Genomic DNA, 27643 nt, shown 5'->3' on the forward strand with positions numbered 1-27643 from the left:
TAGGGCAACTGCCTTGAATGCCAGATCTAGAACCTGCCTAAAAGGACTCACCCCCCCCCCCAATCCTTTTATAAATACATATGCAGTATCGGGATGCTTTCAGATGGGGGCTTAATACTGCAAATTGTTCATTTAGATATCATAAATAAGTTGCTAGTAGCAGGGTTGTTGTTTTTTAACTTATCGGATTCCCCCATTCCCACCCTGGGAAGAGTAAATTCATTAAAAAAAAAAAATATTAAAGTTTCAACAAATTTTATAATAACAAAACAAAACAACACAACAACAAACAATGAACAATAAAAAACACGAAAACCAAACAAAGATAAGTTCAACTCTTAGTTTCATACAACTTACTTTCTTGACTTCCTCACATCTCCCTTTTCTGTATTCAAATTTCCAATTTAGTTTCGGCAGATTTTTCCTCTATTTTAACTAATTTAGTATTTCTTAATTTCTTTTAAGTTAACCATTCCTACTGCTATCCACTTATCTTCTAATCCCCCATCATTTGGTTAATTTAACTGTGTTTCTTTACTTGTTACTCATAGAACATCTTTGCACATTCCTTTCAGCTTTATCACTAATGCCACATTATCTCACTATCCTGCATCACTTTAACATTCATATAATTTACAATGTTTTTGCAGATAATCTTTAAATTTCTTCCATTCTTCTTCTGTTTGTTCTTCTCCCGTGTCTCGGATTCTGCCAGTCATTTCTGCCAATTCCATATAGTCTATCAATTACATCTGCCATTCTTCCAAGGTGGGCAAATCTTGTGTCTTCCAATACTTTGCGATGAGTATTCTTGCTGCTGTTGTTGCATACATAAAAAAGGTTCTATCCTTCTTTAACACCTTCTGTCCAACAATGCCCAAAAGGAAGGCCTCTGGTTTCTTAAGGAAGGTATACCTAAATACCTTTTTCAGTTCATTATAGATCATTTCCCAGAACGCCTTTACCTTTGGGCACGTCCACCAGAGGTGAAAGAATGTTCCCTCAGTTTCCTTACATTTCCAACACTTATTATCAGGCAAATGATATATCTTTGCAAGCTTGACTGGTGTCATGTACCACCTGTAAATCATTTTCATAATATTTTCTTTCAAGGCATTACATGCCGTAAATTTCATACCGGTGGCCCATAACCGTTCCCAGTCAGCAAACATAATGTTATAACCAATGTCTTGTGCCCACGTAATCATAGCTGATTTGACCATTTCATCCTGAGTATTCCATTTTAACAGCAAGTTGTACATTCTTGACAATACCTTAGTTTTAGGTTCTAACAATTCCGTTTCTAATTTCGATTTTTCCACCTGGAAACCTAATTTCTTGTCCATATTAAAAACCTCTCTGATTTGGTAATAATGTAACCAGTCTCGCACTTTATCTTTTAGTTTCTCAAAACTCTGCAATCTCCATGTATCTCCATCCTGTTCTAATATCTCCCAATATTTCGGCCATTTGGCCTCCATATTGAGTCTTTTCAGAGCCTTAGCTTCCATAGGTGACAACCACCTTGGGGTCTTGTTTTCTAACAAATCTTTGTATCTTATCCAGACATTAAAAACTGCTTTCCTGACAATATGGTTCTTAAATGCTTTATGAGCTCTACGGAAGAGTAAATTCAGATTAAATGTGGGGGTGGGGAGTACAGGCTGTCATTTTGATGGAAGGTAGGCACTGCAAAAAAACTTTCTATGTCACTTTATTAGTTCTTCAGAAAAGGAGCTTCCTTTGATAAAAGCAGAAAGACAAGCAGAAACCTATTACATGTATCAGTAAGCAGAACTCTTTTCCTGCTTGTTTTCTGTCCCTTTGTTACCTTAGGGGCCTTCTTGCACACTTTGACAACTGTGACTTTAGAGAAGAGGTGGCAACTCTCTCTCCCCACCTCTCCAGAGGCACACAGCCATTGATAGCACCTTTGCTTTTTCATGTGCAGCAGTCTTGGGAACACAGCATAACAATTGCATGCTCCTGCAGCATCACGAGACATAGTATGAGTCAGTGAGGAAAGCACCTCATTGCATTACTTTTTAAAGACGTTTCATTCTTTCAGTGGGGCAGAAACAGAGGATTCCCCCAGTGTCCCAGCTCACCTGTTCAGCAGGGGAATTCCCAAATTCTTCCCCACTGAGCCCACACCTGCCTGTCTTCAGGAAGGGGAAACGGCATTGGCTAAAACAGCTGAGCCCACAGCCAATGCACCCATTATAAGGAAGCACCAGACTCTCACTCTGCATGTGTTCTCTAGAGCAGTGTTTCCCAACCTTGTGCCTCCAGATGTTTTTGGCCTACAACTCCCATCATCCCTGACCACTGGTCTTGCTAGCTAGGGATGATGGGAGTTGTAGGCCAAAAACATCTGGAGGCACAAGGTTGGGAAACACTGCTCTAGAGAACATCTGCAGGGCTCCTTCATTTCCTTAGCATTCACATGAACAGAGAGCAGGTCTAACTTAACTCCCGTGTAAGTCTGCACAGGGTTGCAAACTGAACAAGCCAGCAAGTCAAATCTCTTATCTGCCATCAACTCAACAGGTTAAGCAATCTGCTTCTTCTCAGCCTCACAACGTATTTTGGTGTTTTCCATGTACAATACCAAACTGGAGAGGCATTTAAATCCTAGCTCCACATTGGTGATGCCAGTGTTGCCACTGTCACCTGAGAGCAGGAGGCTAGCTGAAGAAGAAGAGGAGGGGTTTGGACTTGATATCCTGCCTTTCACTCCCCTTAAGGAGTCTCAAAGCGGCTAACACTCTCCTTTCCCTTTCTCCCACACAACAAACACTCTGTGAGGTGAGTGGGGATGAGAGACTTCAGAGAAGTGTGACTAGCCCAAAGTCACCCAGCAGCTGCATGTGGAGGAGCGGGGAAGCGAACCCGGTTCACCAGATTACGAGTCCACCACTCTGAGGATGCACAGGCAGATTTCACATACAGTGGTACCTCGGGTTACATACGCTTCAGGTTACATACGCTTCAGGTTACACACTCCGCTAACCCAGGAAAAGTGCTTCAGGTTAAGAACTTTGTTTCAGGATAAGAACAGAAATTAGGCTCTGGCAGCGCAGCAGCAGCCCCCATTAGCTAAAGTGGTGCTTCAGGTTAAGTACCATTTCAGGTTAAGAACGGACCTCCGGAACGAATTAAGTACTTAACCTGAGGTACCACTGTACACTCCTTCCTTCCCTACCACTTCCTGCCTCCAAAACACAGGCTGCCTCATCATTTTGCAGATTAGCATTCCCACCTTGCTTGCCTGCTGCAATGATTCAGGCAGTTTCATTGCAGTTTTTAGAACTGTTTTCAAAGTAAGTTTCCAGAGCAGATAGCGTTAAAGTATAAGGCATGGCAGGCCAACTTTGGGCATTTTTAAAGTAACTTGCTGCTACTTCGAAGTCTGTGGGTGACAGCTGTTGCATTAGAAGAGTTTCATTATTATTATTATTATTATTATGTCACACCTTGGAGGGAATGCCTCTTCCGATATATTGCTTTTTGTGAACATTCGTTTATTTTCAAAGTATTTATTTATGCCATTTTTATTCTGTCCATCAACCAAGTCCTTCAGGCAGTTTATAAAACTTATAAATCATTAAAATGCAATCCACTGAGAAAAAAGGGGGAAGTTCACCCTACCCACCCGTCATTAGCCATTTATTTCCTGTGCCCCCTCCAAGAAGCGGAAGATGGTATATGTGAGTCTCCTCCCCATTTTATCCTCACAACAGCCCTGTAAGATAGGTTAGGCTGAAAGATGGCATCTGGCCCAAAGTCTTCCAGTTGGCTTCATGGCTTAGTGGGGATTTTTAACCTGGGTCTCCTTAGGCCTAGTCTAACCCAGACTTCCCCATGTCTTGGTGCCCACTGGATGTTGCTGGACTATAGCTCCCATTCTCCTTGACCCCTGGCCATGTTGGTTGCAGAGTCCAAAACTTTTGGATAGCGTCAAGTTCAGGAAGGCTGCTCTAACCATTACACCACACTGGCCATAACTGCGAGTGTGACACCTAAAAACGGGTATTCTGGCCCACCTCACCATTACTGCAATAAACTATGCAAACTGATGCAGAATTATCTGATTAATCATATTGTAGCCTTATGAGGCTTTGCCCTCAGGTGGGAAAAATATTGCGCCTGGGAAAGGGAAGTGGGAGTCAACAGACACTCAAGGAATAGTTTCAGAGAAAAGGCTTTTATTTCTACCATCCATGAACTGGTAGAAGGAGCAAGTGTGATAGTTCACAAAAGCATGCACGAAATTCACAGTCATGTGCACAAGCATATATACCCCTTTCCAGTTCCCTCCTCCTTTCTCCTCCCTCAGGAGTCCTCTGAGCATGAACAGAAAGCTGTCTTGGGACTCTTGGCACCCTTCCCAGGAAAGGGGTTTCAGAGTGTTGAGATATGTTTCAATCTCTTGTTCTGGCATGGTTCCCGGACAGAAAGTAAGTTGCAATGTGGTTCTTTAGCAAGACCAGAAGGCATCAGAAAGGCCTGAGAAACAATGGACTGTGTTCCCTACCTTTGTTGCCATCTTTTTAGTTACAGCAATGTTTCTGATGCTTAGCTAATGCCTTTTAGCTGCTGAGAAAAATGATTTTGAAAAGCTCTGAGAAGCTTTGAGCCTGCTTTGGTGGGGGGTGACTTCGGGCCTGTCCTCACCTTCCTTCAATATGTTTGGTCATCTATTTATTTATTTAAAAATTTTTATACCTCTATATCATTTAAAAATATAGCAAGGCAGTTTACAACAATAAAACATAAGAACCGTTGGGAAGTTAAAAGCAGACATCAGTTAAGCACTGTGGAAGGACGGATTCTTAACTGACTGCAGAGGCCTGGCGGAGCAGGAAAGTTTTCAGCAGGCATTTAAAACTTGGCCCAGAAGTTCAAAGCTCCCGCGATCAGAAGGCTGCCTTCAAGCGCGCCATAGTCCGAATAACCCGGCGCTTTGGACGGCACGCGGCGGGCAAATCGCTTCTTGGAAAGCTTGTTCTCAGAAGCGCCGAGCAGCGCCTTGGCTGGACGTGGCTGAATCAGAAATGTGTAATCCCCGTCGCCGCCCCGCTCCCAGCATTTCTTCCCTAGACCAAGGTACAACTCGTGGGCAAGGCCAGCTCGCGAAAAGGGCCCGTGTCGCTTTAAAAAGCGGGATTTGGAGGGGAGGAGCGCACCACGAAAAGCGGCGCGAGGAGGAAGTGAAGTCAGTCTGGCGGTGGCGAATCCGCGGCTCGGAGCGGAGCGGACGAAAAAAGGAAAGCGAGCGAGCGAGCAAGCAAGCAGGCAGCGGGGCTGCGGGACCTGAGCTGGGCAGAGCCGCTTTGCATGGTGAGTGGCTTCGGAGAAGCGGGGTTTCCCGCCTCTCCCGCGCCCCGCTTTGGAGAGCCCCTCTTTCCCCGGCGCGCGCGCGCGAGGGTGTGGTCGCAATGGGGGGCTTTGCTGGCGGCCGCTTGGCAGCGCCCCCTCCCTCACCCCCCACCCCTCGCCGAAAAAACTCCGGCCTAAAAAGAGAGTCAAAAATGCTTGGGAATGTTGAGAAGGCACTGACTGGAATCCCCCTCCTGTCCGCGCTTCCTTCGCTAGTTCAGCCATAGGCGAGACCCGCTTGCTTGATGTTCTGGAGGCGCTTCCTCGTGGCTCTTCCCTCTCTCTCTGTGCGCAACCCAATTCTGTGGCAGTAGCATATACAGTGGTACCTCGGGTTAAGTACTTAATTCGTTCCGGAGATCCGTTCTTAACCTGAAACTGTTCTTAACCTGAAGCACCACTTTTAGCTAATGGGGCCTCCTGCTGCCGCCGCGCCGCCGGAGCACGATTTCTGTTCTTATCCTGAAGCAAAGTTCTTAACCTGAAGCACTATTTCTGGGTTAGCGGAGTCTGTAACTTGAAGCGTATGTAACCTGAGTTACCACTGTAGTTGCTCCAAATGTTGCTCTTCGTTTTCAATAGCCGTGGCAAGACTATTAGCCCGCAGCTACGCTGGAAAAGTATTGCCGAAGGGAACGCGCCGTTTTCTTGAAGCATTCGCTCCTTGTCTGGTCTTCCCTTCCTGAGGGCGTTTGTGTGCGCGCTTTTGAGGGAGACTCCTCGAAGAGCCATGAAAAGACAGAGGACAGCCGATTAATTCGGTTTATTATTCTGTTTTTAGCATTGGGTGGGTGCGGTTGGTCTTTCTGGGTTTCCCGCCTCGTGTTTTGTTGCGCGGTTTTCCTATTTTTTCTCCCATTTGGAGGTATTTGCAGGACACGCGCACGTCCCAGGCAGACGTTGCCCAAAAAAATCCCCCCTGGGGGTGTCCGGAAATAACCGTGGTTGTGGTGGTGGTCAGGGGAAGGGCGGGCCTGGGGCTCCTTGACTGGGCAGGCCGAGCTGGGGGAACAAGAGGCCTCTTTGGCTGCTTGAGAGATGCCCCCAGTGGCATGTTCAGCCAGGACCTTGGGCTTTGGGGGCTCCCTTCACGGGGCAATGCTCCCTGCTTCCAGTATCCCTCTCTCTGCAAGCATGGATGGAGCAGGAAAGTCAGCAGCCAGGAGATGCAGAAACAGCAGCTGCCGCAACTTGTTTACTTTCCTTGGTTGGGTCCAGAGGGAGAACCCAGTATGGCTGTGGTGCCCTGGCTGCATTTGCCAGATGCAGACAGGAGGATGTACTGCAGGTCCTGTAGATCTGGGGTCCCCAATCTTTCTAGCCCAAAAGCACTTTTGGAAATCTAAGAAACAGACATGAGCATGAAAAAAATACCCGTTTCACATAAGCTGCCAAAACAAGCAAAAACATTTGCACTGCCTCAAAATACATTCAACCTCCCCCTTTAATATGTATTTATATATAAAATAGGGAGTTGCAGGGGGCTGTGGCAAGTGCTATCAGGGGTGTCTGAGGTATTTTTGGTGCACATGGGAAACCCAGCTCTAGACATCGTTGAACTGTATTTTTTTTACAATAATTCGTTTCCAAATCCAAAATACACCTCATTATATCTATATCAAATCACAATACCAAATCAAATATCCAATTGTATAATTTTGGTCGTCCCCCCCCCCCCCGCGTGCTATAATTACAGGCTTATTTTTTAAAAAATTATGCTTCCAAAGTCTTATTTAATCCAGTTGTATTCCAGTCGGGTTAAGTACTTAATTCCGGCGGTCTGTTCTTAACCTGAAACTGTTCTTAACCTGAAGCACCACTTTAGCTAATGGGACCTCCTATTGCCACCACGCTGCCGGAGCATGATTTCTGTTCTCATCCTGAAGCAAAGTTCTTAACCCGAGGTACTATTTCTGGGTTAGCGGAGTCTGTAACCTGAAGCGTATGTAACCCGAGGTACCATTGTATAATCCATTCAGCAGCTGCAACGTTTATATCTTCTATTCGTATTAACACATTCAATAATTTATTAGTCCACAAATGAAGAACTATATCCTTTTGCTACTGCGTGTAGTAATTATTTGTCTATAATTTTTCTTCTTTCTTTGCCAAATGTTAATCCATTTGTCCAGAAAGTCCCATGTCGCTCCAGTTGTTCTCTCTCCTTTCTTTTCTCAATTGTAGTTGCAATATAAATACATCAGCCTAGGGAAAAAGTTAACTGGCACCCCGCCAAAGCCCTGACAGGTCTCCAGTTTCTCTTCCTTTAGGTATTGTTGATCTGTAGCTCACATCATCCCTGATCTTTGGGCATGTTTGCTGGGGCTAATGGGAATTGGAGTCCAGGAAATCACTGTTTTGATTTACTTACTAAGCAGTATCTAAATGTTGAAATAAATAAATAAAATAAAAAACCTGGCGGGCCACAGTTTCTCGATTCCTAGTGCAGTGTGATCAAACAACAAGAAGCGAGAAATTAGGTTTTGTTTATATAACTTTTAAAAAGATTTTTTATTGTGGCAGGCAAAGTGTGTGTGTAGGAAGAGCTTGAATATTGGAAGCACAGTTCATCTCACGCATCCTCTCACTTTCTGTTCCCACCTGCCCCAGATTCCTAGTGGTGCAAGGCCACCTTGAATCATCAAGAGTGGAATGGGGTGAGACATTACATCACAATCACATTCCTGAATGCAGTGTTATACTTTACCCATAGGGTTGAATGACAACAACTGACTCACTTTACCTTAGGATAAAGTGGGACACAGCTGGAGGGAGGTGACACTGAGCTTTTTCTCCAAATCAAGCTTCATCTTAATGTTTAGGCCCAAGCTTGATCTTAATGTTCATGTCCTCTGTCTCACCTAAATGTGACAATGTTGGGAACGAGCATTTCTGTAGCTAAAGTACCTCAGAGCCTGCCAAGATTACTGGGAGGCAAGGGAGTTCTAGGCATTTTCCCAGCTTCACTTGCTACCAATGCATGTGTCATATTCAGTCCCTGCTTCTCATAACAACAGCTGCAGAAGCTTCAGTGATGAATAGGTTTGTCAAGGAAATGGGAAGAGTGGTCCTGCAACTGCCTTTCTTTCCCATCCACCATAGAGGCCATAAGTGGTTGCTTGGGGTCTGAAGTGTGTGATATGGCGCTTGTTTCTCTAAAATGCAGGTAAGCAGCGTTAGGAAAGGATTTCTCCCACCTTGCTAATATTTTAAAGGGGTAAGTGCCAAGGAATACACACAAGTGTTTTGGACCTGATTCAGGTTGCATGTATTCTACTTTTGTGTTACAACTTTGAACAGTGCTGAGTTTGCTCACTTTTCAGAGCGTGATAATATTCTTGTATGCATTCGGATTTGATAGTGGGTTTCACAGAAGTGTAGCTTGCACGCAGAAGTACATCATTTTTGCAGCCAGTCTGTGGTGGAAGTATCCTCACCACATTTTGGTTGGAGGAAACCAGCAATTTTCAGCAGAAGCCAGATTTTTACCACTTTGATAGTCTGGCCTTTGTATTAGTCACAAAGCCACATTTTCTTCTTCTACCCACCACCCCACCCCCAATTTTTTTTTAAAGCATGAAACAAACATACACATAAGGCACTTGAAATAAAAAACCAATGTGGACAGCATGGTTGATGCACTAGAGAGGGAGCTGTTGTGTTTGATTTGGAGACTGTATGTTTCATTACAAGAGCAAATGTAAGGAAAATCGAGCTCACCCCGGCAGCAGAACCTCCTCAGGTTTGCTCATGATTGGAGGAAATGGCCTCCTTTTCCAAAGTGAATTTGGGTCTAACTTCAACCTTGGAATATTATTCTTTTTATTAATAATAATATTTTTGGCCAGTGACCCATTGAGTAAATTGAGAAGCCTCAGTTATATTTCCCTTTTGCCACTGTGGTTGGAGGCAGGTGTGTCTTGCAAGAAGCTTCTTCTGGAGCCAGGATGTGAGAATAGAGGCCATAACCCATAGGATAAGGTTGCCAGACGTCCCCGTTTCCCAGGGACAGTCCCCAGATTTACAAATCAGCCCCCATACAAAATCCGTTGAAGTTGAAAAGTGTCCCTGGATTCATTGGAAAAAATCTGGTAACCTTACCATAGGAACTTCAAGCTTGTGTGAATTATTTGCACACGTGTGCTCCTGTTACCCTCTGAATATCTGGAGTCTCCTGTGGGTTTGGATAAGATTGGTCTCTGTTACATTTGGAACAGTGAGACTTTTTTCAGCATCTACTTTCTATATCTCTTATCTGTTTCTCCACCACCACCTATCTTTAGGTGTGCAGCTGACAATTAAACTACCTGAGGCAAAAAAAACCCCAAAAAACGTTTTGCAAGTTGGCAGCACGTGAGCTGTTCAGGCTGTCTGTCCTCTGCGCAAACACCTCTCCGCATTTGGCAGGCTTCACTCAATGGTTCACATGGCTAGGTCTCTTTCCTGTGAGCAATTAACTCTTTCCTAGTGAGCCTGTGAGTAGACACTATGAATGTAATCATAAATGAAAACAACACTGCAAGCCCCCTAAATCACAGTCTAGAGTCACTGTTAGAAACTCAGATATAAGGACCCAGGTGGGTCCTTAAACCAGGGTTACAGTCACCAAAATGGAATGTTTAGTTGCCATTTAGGGGGCAGATAACTCAAAAGCATATTTTTCAATGCAACTTTTGAATTCATTCTGATTGTGCAGATAAAAATAACTGACGGAATTCTACAGGATGTGTTGTTGGTGTGTGAAAACAGACAAGATCCAAGGATCATCAGACATTTGCCTCCAGATGGTGGAGACGTCAGACGCCATTCTGGCTCCTAGCTTCACTTGGTCACAAGTGACCGACAGCCAGGTGAAAAATGAGCCTGGCACATGGGAAATTTCAAACTCTGCTAGAGGTACAAGATAATTCCCACAAGCAACAGGAATAAAAAGGGCTCTTGTCAAACCTACATCCCAGATACTTAGCAGCTGGAAACTTGAACAGACAATGAGAACTGCTAAAAATAAAATAAAAGAATCATACCCAACCAAAGGAATTAAGGGGTATTATCACCAAAGACCTCATTCTTACTATTGGAGTTTGAGGTGAGCAAGCAATCAGTGTAAGTAATTGCCTACAAAGCAAAAAAATTAAAAGGGAGCACATGCAATATTAATAGATGGCCAGGTAGTATTCTGTTTTTCAACTTGACCAAAAAAGTCCACCTAGAGAACTACTGTCATTCACTCCTGCTTCCGGAAGTAAAATGTTTTGTGTTTCCTGGAACTTGGGAGCTGAGAATTTGATGTTGACAGCTACTTCATTAATAAATATGACCTTTGCAACATGAGTCATTTTTTTAGGTTGTTGACTTGAACATATGTTTTTCCATGGCTGTGACGATGATATTATGATGACTGTTGTCCTTATATAATTGACACCCTTTATATCTTTACTTGGCGATTCAAGCGCGTACCAGAAAGTTTAGGGTGAGATTCACCTAATGTGTCCCATTAGCAGAAGCCCCCTCACCCCACCCTGAGGATTTCTGCTTGCACAATGGGACTTCTCCTCTCCTTGCCCACCTCCTGAAATTATTCCATTTGACAAGCTGAACTGCTTGTGCTGATGGAACATTTCTCTTAAAATTCTTTCCTTTCTCTTGAATTCTTTCCTGAGGTTTCAGCAGTTAAAGTAGTCACCCTAGTGCAACAGGTCTACTTTTAAAAAAGGAAGTGACTTTTTGTGGTTAGGAAAGTGATGGAGAAGTGTAGTCAAAAGTATGGGATGAATGAATCAGTAATGCAAAGACATTTATCTTCCCTTGCATTTTGAAAATTCAGTTTCTTTGGCATCTTTCCTTGGAGCCTTATATAAATTTGATTTCTGAGTGTTTATTGTGCCTTCTCTCCCCCCTCCAAAAAGTTGGGGTTTTTTGTATCCCCTTGCCAATCTAGGAATTAAATACTTTGGTGTATTTTGCAACCTTTGCAACTAAAGCTATATCGCTTTCCCAGTTCTGACAAATGTCTGCACTGCTTTGTATTGGAAGTTTGGTGGCAATCCCTAGGTGGCACCAGTAAACATTGCAATCATTTTATAGTTCGGTTACATAGGTTCTGTTATCTCCATTTAACCAATTAAGCTTTTTTCTCATACTTGACCAACATTTTCTCTGCACACATTGCATTCAGTATAGGATTGCTCCTAATTTTGGTACAACATAATACATTTTGTGATTGCCCCCGTATGCAAAAATTAAAACAAACAGATTGCCCAAAGCTTTGAACTTTAAGGCTTCATTTAAAGTTCACTGCAGGCTCTGTGAAGCATACAATCTACAATATTGCCACAGATTAATATATGCAGCCTGGGTTTTGGACTGGGAACTCGTAGTAGGAGTAGGAGTAGTAATTCATTTATAATTGCTTCCCATGGAGCATCCCAAGGGCATTTACAGTATATTAAAAGCATGTATAAAACAGTCACATAGATTGCGTGGCAGCCATACCTTAGCCAACAGTACTGCAGCTTGCTTTGCTTAAGGCAGGTGTAGAGAGGCTGTATCCCTCCAGGTGATGCTGGTCTCCAGCTACCATTGAGCCCGACCACCATGTCTGATAATTGTGCATCAGGGCAGCCACTGGTTGCTTGCAGTAGGTGATAAGTGACACACTTCTCTCCTGGACACCTGAAATGTATGCTTTTTGGACGCACCTTACTTCTGTGGTTGTAAGTGGCTTTAAACTATATTTAACATGGTGCTTTAGTTGTTGCAACCCATGCTGGGACTTGGGGTGGTGGGCAGGCAGGCCATAAACTGGTTATAATAATAAGAATACATTTCCAGTCGTTAGTGGATAATTGGAGCCTGAGCCGCAGACCGATACTTATTTCCTGTGGTTTTTATTGCCAAGTTAAAACAATTTGGTCTGCCTTAGTGATTTCCTATTCCTTTGAGGTTTCCCCTTTGGAGTTTATTGTTCAGCGTCCCCACTTCCTTCGTACTCTGCTTTCATTCTCCTTGTCTGAGCTAGGTTGAATTGTGCTTAAACTGCACAGGCAAAGAGCAGCAAGATTTGCAGCGGAGTGTTCAGGCAGACATTGTGGGATGGTAAAAGAAAAAAGAAAGTGCAATAATCCAGTGTGGAAGTTACCACCTACCTGGGTAGTAAATATACATAGGAATGCCCTGCATATATATTTAAATTAAATTCAAACTTGGAGTGTTGTTTGAAAATAATTTTAATTTGAGTACATGGAAGTAGTTAAGCTCATGACAGCTTGACTGCAGGCATTGATTTTCATTGTTACAATTTACGTGGGGAGAAAAGGAAAGCATTGAGGCCTACGAACACTAATTTTAGCTTGTGAAAAAGCTGTTTATTTCAGGCATAGGCAAACTCGCCCTCCAGATGTTTTGGGACTACAACTCCCATGATCCCTAGCTAACAGGACTTGTGGCCAGGGATGATGGGAATTGTAATCCCAAAACATCTGTAGGGCCAAGTTTGCCTGTGGCTGGTTTATTTGTTACGTTGGCATACATCCCATAGCAGTAATCAACCTGAAAAAATAATTTTATGGATAATAATAATTCAAGGTATTTTCCATTAAAGAAATAAATCATTAAAAACATTTCCATCCCATGTAACATCAGTGACTTTGTTGTCTGGCTGCATTGAGCATCTGGAAATTATGCATGAAAGGGAGCATGCAGATATGTTAATTAAGCCAGCCCAAGGTGTTGTAGTTTGGAGATGAAAAGCTTTGGGGTTCCTGATAGCAGGGGTGGGGCAGAGTAAATCATTCCCAGCATTTCCTTCTGACTTGTGAAAGTTTCCTTACCATTGGTCCATCTATCCCGGTATTGGTTCCTATGCCTGCCCCACAAGCCTTGGGCTCTGCTACCTGAAAGCCCTTAACTTTTTACAACTGAGTCCTGGGCCACTTCCTTTTTTGAGAATGATTTTCCTCATCATTTTCACCACTGCATCCAAGCAGTGTCCCAGGAACTGCATAGCCTTTCCTAGTTCAGATGTTATGGAGAAATATGGTTGAGTGTGATGAGCACACTGACGGCACCTTGACCCGAAACTCTTAATGACCACTCCCAATGGCTTCGTGTAGATATTAAATAGCACTGGAGATAAGAGAGTCCCCTGTGGCGTAGCTGCCAGGAGGCCAAAAGGCACTCTTCTGATGCTACTCTCTGGACTTGGTCCTGAAGTACGATTGCAGCCCCCAATTTCCATTCCCTGGAGCCGGTCCAGGAGGTTGCTGACGAGAGATCAAGAAGCTGGAGCAAGGTTGCACTCCTCCTGTCTGCAAAGGTCCTCTAAGAATGCTTGCAGCTGCCCCACCACAGACCTCTTCACTACCTTCCCCCAAAAGAGGGAGTATTTGCAACTGGTCAGTAGTTGTTCCAGTCCAGAGCTGGTTTCTTCAGGAGCTGTTGCATCACTGCCTGTTTCAATGCAGCAGGGACCATCCCCCCACACAGTGAAGTGTCAAATAAACACATTTCTATAAAACCCATTTGTCATCAACGAAAACACCAGCAGCAGTATGTGCAAATAAAATATCTTGAGAAGTTCTGCCCTTTCCCCCAGTCTGTGGAAAGATATAAAATTCTGGTGTGAAATATCTGTCAAGGAGGCCTCTATGATCTTCAGATGGTAATTGCTGGGTATATACTGGCAAGCTTGAGCTGCAGAGAGGGAATTAACCAAGAGATGAAAAGAAATCACACGCAATTCTTCTTTTGCAGGTAGAAGCCCTGTGATTTCCGAAGATTACGAGTAACCTGGCTTCAGCGTCAACGATGGACCAGGTTGGATCAGAAATTATTTTCAAATAATTGTATCATCTGAAGAAATGTAGAGTTGTTTGTCCAAGAAAAGTTATTTTTGAGTCACCTTTTCTAGAAGCCCCTGCCCTTTCCCCCTAAAAGTGTTCAGCAGAACAAAGGAGCAAGCTGTGGCTCTCACTCACCCCTGAGCTATGTAGAGACATAGGGAATCCCTGCTTAGGAGGTCCCCGTCTCTTCCAAGTTCTCAAAGTTTACAAATTGCTGCAGTTCACAAGCACAGATCCCATATGTTTAGATAAGTGTTTTCTTGTGGAAAGCACTGCCCTTGTAGGGTAGCTCAGAATCACTTGAGAATTCAGTCCCGATAGCTGGCTTTGATTGTGTGTGCACAACTAAGAGGGACCATTTCCAGAAGAGTAGCTGTGTTAGTCTGTTGCGACAAAAAACAGCAAAGAGGCTTGTGGCACCTTAAAAGACTGGCTGGTTTATTATAGCATAAACTTCCACAGACATCGCCTGATGAAATGGACTGTAGTCCACGAAAACTAATGCTGGCACAAGGCTCAGTCAGGCTGGTCCTTAATCTCATTTTTCAGACATCAAGTGTGAATTAAAAGATGCCAAGATGGCCTTATTAGCAATGGTGTGATGGTGATTCGAAGACAAGAGTTGAAAAAGAAATGCACTACAACAGAGTTACAAAATAACTGCCCCTGGGACACTAGAAACCATACTTGGCTCTCACTCTGGAGAGTTTGACAGTGCCTGGTATTTTTAGTATCTTAAGAGCTGCTAACTTCCCCTTTTTTGTATTTAAATATAAACTGATATTCTCGGGTTTCACAGGGTAAGATTATAGATATGCATAACCCCTGGATCAAGATGATAAAGGATTTCATGCCCTAGAACTGCTATTATAAATATTTTTAAATAAGCATTAAATGAAGTTGGCTGCATGCTTGTCTATCATAAATAATACCTGTTCTGTTTCTCTCTCTCTCTCTCTCTCTCTCTCTCTCTCTCTCTCTCTCTCTCTCCCCCCCCCCCATTATAGGGTGATTATAATAGCCCCTTTCAGGAGGCACAGCTAACCAAGATTCTCCTCTACTCCTTCCTGGAGAAGTCTTCCGACTGTGCTTTTGCTTCAGAGCTTTGTGCTTTGAAAAACCAGTTGGTTTCAGAGCAGGACGATGATGACGAGCTTCAGACAGATGGCAACAGATTTGGGCAACCTGAGGACAGTAGGTATTTTATCTTGAGCAAACATGTGTTTGTTTGTTTGTTTGTTTGTTTGTTTGTTTGTTTGTTTGTTTGATACCCTGGCTTTTCCCTCAGTGCAGCATGAATTTAAACAGACAGAACTACAAATATGCAATATTTTAAGAACAGTTAAATAAATAAAACTATTAAAAATAGCTCTGCTGACAGTTATGGCCATTTAAAAGCACACATGCAAAAGCATACATTATTATCCTTTCTTTTCTGCAAGCAGCTCAGAGCAGTGTACCCCTTGCACACATAATTCTCTCAGTAGCCCTGCGATGTAGATTAGGCTGAGAGGCAGTGGCTGCCCTAAGGTTTCCTAGCAAGCTCTGTGGCAGGGATTTGAACCCTGGCCATAAATTCAGTGCTGTAACCACCATGCTACGGTGGACACTTGTAGCAAATCCTCTGTGCTGTCCTCCTCAGCTGTCTGTTTGGAACCTAACTTCAACCTTGGGCACATCCAGTGCATTTTTAAAACACATGACTTCCCCCAAAGAATCTAGGGAACTGTAGTTTGTAAAGGGCCCTGTGAATGGGAAACTACGGTTCTCAGGATTCTTTAGGGGAAGTCCTGCTTTAAATGAGTGCTGGGTAGTGCTTTACCTATGTGGTGTGGATATGCCCCTTATTTATTTGAACAATTTATATACCACTTAGGTACAGTAGTCTTTCAGTGATTTTTTTTTTTCAAAGGTGCAATACAAAGAATAACAACCAGATTTCACTAAAAAACGAAACACCAGTTAAAATGCCTGCTGGAATAAAAAAAAGCCTTCAGTAGGCCCTGGAAGTTCAGAGAGGAAGAGTGAGCAGAGAATTACATTCTGTTTAATCTTTTTTCAGTCATATATCCAAATTCAGATGAAGAGGAAATTTTCCGGATTATTGGAGCTCAGCTGGCTGAAATCGGAGATCAGCTGGCTGCCGAGATTGACCCATCGCTCATACAGAATCTTGTGCGGCAGTTTATGTCGAAGAACATGTCCAAAGAGGTGATTGAGAGGAATGAAATCTAAGGCTTACTTCAGAGTTTCATCTATCATGATAAGTGAAATCCTGGATCCAAATAACTGCTGTGTGGTTTTTCTGGGAACCCTTGCAAAGTCCATGCTTCTCTTGCAGAGGTGACTTGGTGAATGGGATGTATAATAATTACTTCAGCTTTACTGTTGGGACTGAGGAACATAAAATTGGAGTTGGGAGAGAGAGTTCAGGCATGTTTTGCTGTGGATTCTCTTACAATCTCGTGAGCTGAAAGGCAGTGATTTCTACTTCAGGAACGCAGGGATATGTCTTCTTCTTGGACAGAGAACAACAAGGCATTCAGCTTTATTTCCATAGCTGAAATTTCTGTCCACCAGCAACAGGCTAGACTTGTAGTCTTGCAGCCAACTTAGCTGCAAAATTGGCATTGGGGCACAACAGTGTTCCACGAAGCAGGCGAGTCCAAGGCTTGCTCCCACTGCTTCCCCTGGGGTGATAAAAGTCCCTCCCCCTAGAAGGTAGAATCATAGAATTATAGAGTTGGAAGGGACCATGAGGGTCATCTAGCCCAACCCCCTGCAAAGCAGGAATCTTTTTATCCAACATGGGGCTTGAACCTACATCCCTGAGATTAGGAGTCTCATGCTCTGCCAACTGAGCTATGTCACCAGACTTCCATTATTTATGTCGAGGGTGTTCTCATAAAAGCAGTCTCCCCATATGTGTGATGAAGCAGCCACAACCTTGCAAACAGAACATCATTTTTCATTGGAGGAGAATCTTGATTCTATGACTGTAATCTGTAACAGTACTTCTGTTGTGGTGGGTACAGCTGTTGTTTTTTCATCTATTGGTGAGAATTGTTTTAAAAGGAATTACTTGTCCGTTAAGCAAAGGAGAGCCTACTAACAACAGAAGTTGGAGGTGTGGAGCAAGCAAAGCAAAATTGCCCCGTGTTGTGGTTCATTTGGCCGGGGGCGGGGTTGGTTGCTTTCATTTATGTAGAAGGTGTATTTCCATTTTGATCTCCCCCACAATAAATTGCATTAGGTTACTCACCAGAAATATGGCTATAAATGGAGAAGGCAGCCATTATTTTAAAGTGGGTGGCCAATGCATGATTATAAAAAAGTAGAATGCAACTTAATGCCACTCAAGCTTCAGTGGTAAAGGCCTATAAACAGTTGACACCTGCAAATTATAATCTAAAAGTATTTTGTCTTCTTTGAGGAGTTACTTTGCTATTGACATATTATTGGATTGTTGAATTTTGAAATCCGTACATAAATGAACCCGTGTATTTTTTTAAAAAATTAATCTATCGTCGGTGGATGTTAGTGATTGTTACACTGATCTTTGATGTTTGGAACTATTGTAATATAAACAGCAAAGGAGCAAAACAAAGATCCGCCAAATGCCTTGCGGTGTGTGGGGACAAGGGGGAAGAGAAAATAGGTTTTATTTGTGAGGGATTGGAGTAGAGAGGAACAGAAGGGCAGCATTTCAAAGAGATACATTTTCCCCCTCTCTTTTTTTTAGGCAATAACCAATCACCTGTCTCAAGTAGTGAAGGAAGTTGTGCGAAGGATGCCTTTGGAAATGGAGCAAGAGAGAGCCATGCTAGTGGTAGCTATGGTTTTAGCCAAAAAAGTAGCAAACACTGTGCCATCTCTTCTACAACAAGTGTTCAGCACAACCGTGAACTACATCAACCAGAACCTCCGTGATTATGTGAACAACTTGGAACCTGAGGTGATATAAAATAAAATCCAGATGTTGCCATTTAATTATCTCCATTCCCAATGAATAATTCAGCCCTACTTTGGAAGCTAGGGGGAAAAGGAGTGGTTATTCAGGCCGTGTGAAATGTTGTAGGAAAGGAGTTTGTTGGGTCCCTGATTTTACATCATGTGTGAATAGGATGCACAACTGGGGCCCATGTACAAGTGGTGCTGCTTGTGGCCAGAGACAAAACAATGGGGCATGACTTCTATACAGCCTCCCCATCTTGCATCCTCACATGCAAGAGGCAGTCACTGCAGTTCAAGTGACACATTCCAGCCAGACAGAAGGACTTGAGGGTGCCCATGGGGGAAATGGACTGGGGGAAATCCCGAGGGCCTGAAGTTCCATACGTTTCCTCTGTTAGGATGAGGAAATTGAGCATTTTTTACTCTGTTTGGTGTGTTAGCCTTTCCAAGATCACCAAATTTTGGGGGCTTGTAAACCAGAGAAAACATTGTTAGCAACACACAGAGAGACCCCTGAAGCTTGTTTCATCAACTGCAAGATTTCAGTTGTAGCAGGGAGGAGTCAGGGAAGGCTGCTGCAGGCACATGTGTGTCCAGAGATTCCATGTTGGTAATATGTATTCTGACTTGTGAACCTGCCTTCAGTTGGACCCTAAAGGATGGGCTGGGGAAACCCAGCCAGATGGGCGGGGTATAAAGAATAAATTATTATTATTATTATTCATACATGCAGGGCGTGTATGAAAGAAAAAGCCTTTTGGCGTTCACTTGTTTGGGAAATACCTAAATATGTGGACCATTGAGTATAACTGTAGTGGACTGAACATAACTCCCTCTTTTCTTTCTCTTCTAGAGGTGAATGAAGGGAACACAACATGTCTACCTTTAAGAAATCTTTTAAAAAAAAACAAAACAGGAAACAGTTATAAGCTTTGCTTGCAATTTTTACCAATAGTAATTAGTTCCATTGTGCTGCTTACCTTGCTTTAAAGTATGAATTATGAATGACATTTTTTTTCTACTTGAAATACTTGGTCCTGCTCTACATCTCAGGAGGCAAGTGGCTATTTTTCTTGGGGTCATGGCGGGAGCAGTCCGTCATTCCTTGCAAATAACAAGCTTGGAGCAAAGGGTAGATGTTCTGTTCTGCCAGTTGCCAACTGGATTAGAGTGTTTGGGATCACTTATAAAACTACAAAACCTTAATGAGCAATAGTAGGTGCTCCAACCCATCTAAGGACATCACTCTTGGGCATCAGTGAAAGGAATTGCACTAATGTGAAAAAAACCTTAGCTTGGGGGAACAGTGCTGGCTATGTATGCTGCTATTGCCCCATGGTACCTAGCCTTGGAGCAGCTTCATTTTTCCAGTTGTCTTGGAAACTGGCTCTAAAGAGCCAGTTGTTGTCCAGTTTTTAGCAGATCATTGTTAATTCAAGTAGTTGATATATGTATTTGTGTTGTTGTTTGTAAAATTTCAAAAATGAAAATTGTTTCCTGTTTTCTTTTTACATTAGGCAGCAAATTTTACAGCAGAGGTGGTTAACCTGTTGCCCTGGTAGCATGTGTTTCTGGACCACTCAACCAGCCCAAATGAATAGGAATGCTGTGGCCACAGGTCACCCACTCTTGCTTTAAATGAAGCTGCCTTGTGGTGTCCAATAAAAATCCCTTGAGGTTGCTTGATTGGTGGGTTCTGCTCTGTCATGCAAGCGTTTTAATTGCACTTGGGAATTTCCAGCTCATAATAGATTAGGTAGCCCTGGGCTATTTCTTTGTAAACTTGCCAGCTGTTGGTATTGCTTTATAAATCTCTTGACATAGTTGCAAGCAGAGTGTGTGTGTGTGTGTGTTTATGTGTGTGAATTGCTGGCCTTCTCCTTACACCACCAGCTAAATTTGAAAAGCTGTGTCCCCCCCCCCCCCATTGGACCACACCCTATAATCCTGAATAAAATTTTGATTCAGCATTAAGGGTTGAGAAAGTGTACACAGGGTGTATGTGGGAGTACTGCCTTAGTAGTTCTCAATTTTAGCCAAATTTACTTGACTTGGAAAAAAGTAAAATGTAGTTCAACTATGGACTAATTTGGAATTTTGGAAATGTGTATTCCACATGAGGAGTTCCAAGAAGTCCAACAGTAAAACATGGCTCTTTTTATTAAGAAAAGGAAAGGAAAGGTTAGCCTATGGAGCTAAAAATGCTTTTTTATTTCTTTCACTTCAGCTCTTTATGGCAGCACAGGAAGAATATTTTGAGAGCTGGAATTTTATGCTGACCCTTTCATTGTCAAAACTTGAGTGCTAGGGAATGTGGTTTTGATAAAATACTGAGATGAAAGGTTAAGATCTAAAAAAAATGATCCTGTATTCCTAATCCCTTTTTTTCTAGCTGCAGTTCTCGTTTCAGAATTTAAAGGGAAGCCATTACCAGCAGCCAGAGTGTTAATATTGGTGTTAGAGGAAAAGTGGGTGGAATAACAGATGCAAGTCCTGTGGCTTGAACATAGCTATCGTACCACAGAAAAATCAAAAGTTTTATACCACCACCCCTCCCTCCAGACAAGCAAAAAGCATCATGTGACACTTTCCAGACTGGCAAAAGCAGTAGTGGGCATGCATGGTGTGGGGGTTAGAGCCCGAAAAGAGCCGTGTGTGTCAGATGGGGAGCTGTGCATGGCCATATTCAAGCCTCAGGCCCACAAGCTTTCCCACACCTGTACTAAACAGAAGGAAATACCACACATCTTTTCTTCAAAACTGACTTTATTAAAGTGCAACTGAGGGCTAGGGGCATGGGTCTTACAACAAAGCGCCATCAGCAGAGAAAAAATAAACATACCCCTTCAATTTATAAACAGTAGATGAGGGAGCTGGTAACTCCTTTTTAACACTGGAAATAGCAAGTTTTCTTAATTCATCAAATGGCACAAAAGGCTTCAGACAGTAATTTTGAAAATGCTGTACTTGCATAAGGAATTAGAAAAATACAGTTCCTTGAACACTTAACTGATTTGCATGTCACGTCAGTCTTTCAGAATGCAAATTTGCTTATTATTGAAAATCAACCAATTGTTTTAGGAATTCACTAGAAGCAAACAATTTTTTTTCTAATACCTCTAGTCATAACTCAAATCCTCTATGCTTTTGTATGAACAGGATTGAAATAGGCTTTTAACCCATATGCTGATGAGTTGCTTTTACGGTTTTGGAACTCTCTAGAGGGGATAAATTGTGGTTTGTTATATAGTCTTTCGTTTATCTCATCTCTTTTGCTCTCACAATCAAAATCCATAATCTTTTAGAGTGCAACCAAGTTTCAATCTCTTCCAACATAACTTAAAGCATTATCAGAGGTAAAATAGGTTCTACTTAATGAGCAATGTCTGAAAGTCTGCATTGGATTGTAACAGTTTATACTGCTAGGACAGTTCCTAGACAAAATTTGCTTTAAGTCCTCATAATCAGTAGTTAGAGGGCATCACTTAAGGAATAACAATGCAATCAAACTCAGCTTTCTAGCTGTGGAAATAAAGAGTTCTGGGGGTTGATAGATGAAGTATTACAAGTCAAACCCACACAAACCTGCTTTCCTTTAACCACTAATAAATAGAAGTACTGCAGCAGCTGCAGGAATAGCCTCCCCCCTGTTGCAACTAGCTTCTGGGAAACATAGTTTTTCCAGTAGCTACTGTTTTAGTATGCAGCATATCAAACATGTCTCCCTGAAGATTCCCTGCTGCTGCCAAACAAGACTGCTACAGCACCAGAAATTAGTGCAGCAGTGGGTGAGAGTTAGGGAATCAATTTTAGATTTACTGAGATAAAAGTCCAGCTACTTCCTGCTTTTGTTTTGTTCTTAAATAAGTAGCTGGGCTTATTTCAGCCAACTCTAATACAAGCCACAGGGAGCAACACACCTATCACCCCTAAGAGAGGTGGTCAAATTAGGCTTAAGCTGCTGCTTCTTGCCTTGTTGCTTGCCTGGACAGGAAAGAGGTTTTCAATGGCAGTCACCTGCCCATTGGATTTTTTTTTTTTTTTGGGGGGGGGGGAGGCGGCTGAGAGAGGATGGCAGCCACACTGTTGTCTGAATGTGCATTTGTGGCTTGGTTTGTATGGTACAGTCTAATAACTTTAGGTGTTCCAATGCAGAATTGTAGACCACCCTGCTCATAAATAGTACAGTATATAAATGGGTACCTCTAGGTGACACACTTTCACATGCAATACAGTTCTAAAAGTCTACCTATATGCCTGTTACTGCTAACACAATAACACCTATGTTCATGATTTCTCCTAAATAGTTTATTGTTTGCAGCTCCAAGAACCATATAGACTCCAGCCTGTTGCATGTGCTATATGAACATTAACCCTGAGAAGTACTGTTGCCAGAGAATGTTAGTTGTTAATTTATAAACAAACTAGCCCTTCTCTAGTGATGCTTCAAGAAAAGCTGTGAAATAACACTGCTTCAAAGCATCCATCTCACTGCTAAAAACAGACATTCATCTGAACCAACTAAATAAATGTATGACTATATATCACAGAATAAGAGAAATTATAGTATGAGACACCTTTACCAAGTCCTATTTCATCTTGAAGCCCTAATATCTTCAGGAAAAGACTACCCCCCCCCACACACACACTTATTTCAGAAATCTACAGAAAATAGAACAGATTATTACTGGTCAATGGTTGAAAGTGGCAGTTCACAGTTCTACACCTTTAATCTTTCATCTAACGTTCTTTTTAGCATTTTGAAACTAGCGAAATTAACAGGTGAAGAATACCAATCTACAGTTTCCCATTGTCTCTCTTGTCCACCCCCGGGCCAAACACATGACCTTAGTATTAGAAAAAGAAAAACAGTACCGGTTTATCCTAATTAATTTGTAGTGCCTGTTAGAAAAATGAGAATTTGTATTGGCAATAGCCCTAGCAGATAAGGGAGGGGCTTATTTCAAAGCATGCATAACTCATATTTAAGAGGGTATGTAGTGGAGAAAGAAGAGTTTTGCAAATATTCACGCAGATGAAACAACATCCATTTCAAACCATCAAATTTATTGAGAGCTATAGACCATTCCCATCTATTATCGGTTGAACTGGTCTAATACTAGTGCATCTCTAAATACTGAGAACCCAAAATGGTACTATTGAGCTATATTAACTCTTGCAACAATGCTAATATCTAATGACATAGCAGCTATGATTTATTTTACCTTCCTCCAGCATGGGAGGTTTCCCCCCAAAGGCTTTTGGAGCTATAGCTCAAGAATACTCACTATTGGACAATAGGGCTACAAAATAGAAAGCAGGCCAATATAAAAAAGGAAAACTGTTAAAGCCCACTGGAATACACTGAGGCACTTTATTCTGGAAAATAGGTAACAAAGACAGCACTAGAAAAAAGCATTGGAAATTACCTAACCAGCAACTCCCAACCGCCATGGCAAAGTTCCCATCCTGCTGAATCAAAAAGCAAAAATTCCCATATGGTTAGAGGACACTTCACATACAACATTTGTAGGTGTGCATGTAATGTGGGAAGATAACCCCTTGTGTGCACAAACTATGTATTATACATGCATACTCACCAGGGAGGCGAGACTGGCAGTGGCTTCCTCTCAAATAGCCAACCGATAGTAAACCCAGGCTTTCTACCACAACGTGTGTAAGGATACTTCCTCCCAACTTCACAATCATTAGAGCCAAACCCTCATCAACTTGGCTACTGTGCTAAAACTACGGCTGACTGCAATTACTTTTGCCATCAGACATCCTGGATGCTCCAAACAATCAAGTGACCATTATAGTAAGACGGAAGACAGTTTTATGGTAAACAGGAATGCAGACTGTCATAGTGGCAACTATCACTCATTAAATGTAAATCAAAACTACACTGAATAAGGGCCTGCCCAGTGACGTTTCAGGAGTAAATAGCAATTACAACAACATGAAATAAGTAATAATAAATTTGAGATTTTGAAAGGTGAATGGATTAAAAATGAAACTAGGCTAAAGCTCAAAGACTCTTAAGAGTCTTTCACCTTACTTTCCCTTTAAATTGCATCTAATTAAGAGCCTAGGGCTTGCCGATTAGAAGGTTGGCGGTTCGAATCCCCACAATGGGATGAGCACCCGTTGTTCGGTCCTAGTTCCTGCCTGCCTAGCAAGTAAAGTCAAAGTCAAAGTGCAAGTAAATAGGTACCACTCCGGCGGGAAGGTAAACGGTGTTTCCGTGCGCTGCTCTGGTTTGCCAGAAGCGGCTTAGTCATGCTGGCCTCATGACCCAGAAGCTGTCTGCAGACAAATGCCGGCTCCCTTGGCCTACAGAGCGAGATGAGCGCCGCAACCCCACAGTCGTCTACGACTGGACCTAACGGTCAGAGGTACCTTTACTTTTACTTTTACTTGCATCACATGCACTGAGATGAGACCTGTAGCAATTTGCTACATAGTCTGTCTATGAATTCTAGGAATGGCTATAGGATGCTTCCTGTGGCAAAAGAGCATATTCTATTTACTATCACACCCCTAAAATGAATTGAAATTGTTTTTTTGTTTGTTAAGAAGCAATTTAGCCTTTCAGAATTTTTGCAACAAAAAAATTCAACACAGGTCATAATGAATAGGCCACATGTTGCCAAGACATTGCCTCCAAAATGTAACGTGTTAACACAAGCACTGGAGAAGAAGAAAATCACCACTGCCACATGATGAGTATACACGTGTTAATTTGAGATGATGATTCTTTTATTTACAATACATGAATGGAGAAGTTCAGCCTACAAATGTGGTTGAAGGGAATCTTAGGAATTTCCTGATCATCTGTTCTGCAGAGGGTAACTGGAAAAGGCAGCTATGGCAAGGAACTAGAGAAAACCACTACTCAACACTTTCACATTCCTAAATAGCACTATAGTAAAGAGGTACCTGATTGCCAGACAGGTAATCATATCCAATTAGTACACCAGGAGAGGGGGGGAGGGGTTCATTCGGCATCCTTTGGTTAGCAGAATAACAAGGGGGAAAGTTTGAATATGTCTACTATGGTGGAGCTTGGATATTTTAAAAAGTTTGAAAAAGGTCATTTTTTTTTCTTTTGATTTATACACATCTCAGCAGCCCAAACAAGCTGCAGAAATCGCTTGAAGGACATGAGAGCTTCCACTCCATAGAGCCAGCAAACACCAACAGAGTAATATTTAAATTTTGTTTCCATCACACACACAGCACCAAACACTGATAAGACATATCTTATTTCATTCCTCTTGGGTAGAAATCATACCTGGCTGGATTAAAAATAAACTTTCCACAGGTAGCTATTATCTGGCAAGTTTACATGACTTACTGGTTTTCAGGTCACCATTCACTCTACAGCCAAAACCAGGCAAACAACTGGGAGGGACAGCACAATGCTGCTTCGGTTGAACTACGTGACTTCATTTCTTTGAAGACCTTGTGCTTGGCTTTTTATCAGTGGTCAAGGTCAATTTAAGGCTAAGCATCTTTCACTCTTGAATTTGTACAAACACAAGAGGGAAAAGATGTCCAAAGCAGGTGCTTATATTTTGACTTTGCAAGTGGTGCCAGTTCAGCTTACAACTGCTGAACATCTCTCCTTTTTATTCATCATTATGATAAAAGGGTCTCTTTGATAACTAAACAGATATAAAAAACAGGATGCATTAAAAGGGCAAAGGGAGAGGGAAAACACAAAAGTAGCAGAGATCAGATACACATGAGGGATCCAAGAATATGTCTTCCCACCAAACTCTTATAATTTCATCCCTGCATGGGAGACTATTGCTTTACCCACCCAACATTAAAGAGCTTTAAGAATTTCATTAAATATATATGAGGGGGTAGAAAAGGTATAAAGCAAAGAGGTACAGTGGTAACTCAGGTTACAGACGCTTCAGGTTACAGACTCCGATAACCCAGAAATAGTACCTCAGGTTAAAAACTTTGCTTCAGGATGAGAACAGAAATCGCGCAGCAGCGGCACGGCGGCAGCGGGAGGCCCCATTAGCTAAAGTGGTACCTCAGGTTAAGAACAGTTTCAGGCTAAGAATGGACCTCCAGAAAGAAAGAAGTTCTTAACCCGAGGTACCACTGTATTGAAGAAGCACTAACCCACTGGGGTTGAAAAGAGATCTGGGAGGTCAAGAGGAGCTGTGCAATACCTGAGGAAGCCAAGACAAAAGAGCTACCAACCTCTTGCTACACTGAGCCTCTCATTCAAGAGGTTAAAGGGGAACCAAGAAGCTGCAAGAACAGCTTATGGAAGGGAAATCTCCAGGGATAACAACAAACTTTCCTTTTCCCCTGGAATGTTCTGTGCCGGTTTCCAGTGTATAAGCACCCCCATTTCTGTGTTATACATACATATTAAATGTGCAGGGGTTTTCAAAATGACACCCCTATATGTTAAACAGGAAGATCCGATACCAGTCCACTAAAAACATGATTGTCCCCAGGCTTAGCTTTATAGTGTACCCTTGCCCCATCACCCTTTTTGCTACATGAATTTCCTATTAACAGCAGGCACCACAACCCTCAGCCAATGCAACTAAGTGTAGATTCAGGCGCTACCTCCTTGAGGAGAGGCATTCACTACTTCTTCCTCAATGCTAGTGCTACACCTACTGCCACAGCTAGAATGGCCACTGCAGCTGCCCCACCATATAGTAGAATTGATTTGCCTTCTGGTAAGAGGATGGGTTTCTCCTCTCCAGCAGGAGTCTTCTCTTCCTTTTCTTCAGAATAGCTTCCTTTTCTGGTCTTTATTTCTTCTTCTGGAGGCAGTATTCTTTCAGGTTTGGGGGTAGCTTTTTCTTCTGACTGAATTAATTGCTGCACAGGTTTACTCAAGGCTGGAGCTTCAGGTTCTGGCAGCAGCACCTCTTTCCCCTCTTTCTGGTGTTCCTTATGTGAAGGTGCAAAGGGGCCTGGCTTTTTAAAAGACACAATTTCAGCTTCTGGCTCCAGCAATGCAGTTGGAGGTTCTGGGGAAGCAGACCTTGCAGGGTCAGCCTGCAGGACCACTTCTGACACCACTGTTTCCTCAACCCCCTCTGGTATCTCCTCCTTTTCAACATGAACAATATCAGAGTTTGAAGAGTTATTTTCACTCCTTTCTTCCCCACCTCCATTGCTGTCCAAACTCTTCACTTCTTCAGGATCCATAGCCACTTGCTGCCAAGACTCAGGCCCCAACGAGACAGGTAAGCTCTCAGTATGCCAACTCTGACTAGCTGACAAAGAAACTGGCAAGCTCTCCGACTGCCAAGATGTTGTCACTGTAGGTGACTCAGGAGGGCTCACCTGGCCTGAGTTGTCACTAGTTAGGATGTAGATGTCATTGCTATCTTCGGCAATTATTCCGTGGTACTCCTCTTCTTCAGAATCCAAACTAAAAACAGTACCCTAGAAGAAAAATGCACATAATCAACGAAGTT

The 27643-nt window shown here is 42.6% G+C and overlaps 3 protein-coding genes across 12 annotated transcripts in view; 1 reads left to right on the forward strand and 2 right to left on the reverse strand.

Annotated features, from left to right (window-relative positions):
• Window positions 1-27643, reverse strand: part of LOC310826186 (tigger transposable element-derived protein 1-like) — a 1677490-nt gene that overhangs the window by 801511 nt on the left and 848336 nt on the right. The gene's annotated exons all lie outside the window — the stretch shown is intronic.
• Window positions 4839-19666, forward strand: BID (BH3 interacting domain death agonist). 5 transcript variants are annotated; one of them, XM_083700998.1, is made up of 6 exons: window positions 4839-5343; window positions 14138-14196; window positions 15230-15416; window positions 16285-16433; window positions 17965-18200; window positions 19032-19666. In XM_083700998.1, the coding sequence occupies exons 2-5, from the start codon at window positions 14188-14190 to the stop codon at window positions 18184-18186; spliced, it is 567 nt and encodes a 188-aa protein (XP_083557124.1). In that variant the 5' UTR covers window positions 4839-5343; window positions 14138-14187; the 3' UTR covers window positions 18187-18200; window positions 19032-19666. The 5 variants fall into 5 exon arrangements, with proteins under 5 accessions (XP_083557124.1, XP_083557122.1, XP_083557126.1 ...); XM_083700996.1 differs by having other exon boundaries at window positions 4841-5343; window positions 14134-14196; XM_083701000.1 differs by having other exon boundaries at window positions 4851-5343; window positions 14134-14196; window positions 17965-18177; window positions 19030-19666.
• The window catches only part of BCL2L13 (BCL2 like 13), a 34705-nt gene continuing 27986 nt past the window's right edge, over window positions 20925-27643 (reverse strand). For 4 of the 6 annotated variants that reach the window (XM_083700668.1, XM_083700669.1, XM_083700670.1 and 1 more), the window contains exon 7: window positions 20925-27611. In XM_083700668.1, the coding sequence (XP_083556794.1) occupies window positions 26799-27611 (813 nt within the window). In that variant the 3' untranslated portion in view covers window positions 20925-26798. The remainder of the gene's footprint in view (window positions 27612-27643) is intronic. The other 2 variants (XR_014555631.1, XR_014555632.1) reach the window with 1 other exon arrangement.

Source organism: Podarcis gaigeae (genome assembly GCF_964106915.1).
Source record: "Podarcis gaigeae genome assembly, chromosome: 10".
Lineage (NCBI taxonomy): Eukaryota > Metazoa > Chordata > Lepidosauria > Squamata > Lacertidae > Podarcis > Podarcis gaigeae.

Coding starts and splice junctions, on each gene's coding strand:
- BID (XM_083700998.1), top strand. Junction 15,417..16,284: donor ATTTGGGCAACCTGAGGACA/GTAGGTATTTTA, acceptor ATCTTTTTTCAG/TCATATATCCAAATTCAGAT. Junction 16,434..17,964: donor CGAAGAACATGTCCAAAGAG/GTGATTGAGAGG, acceptor TCTTTTTTTTAG/GCAATAACCAATCACCTGTC.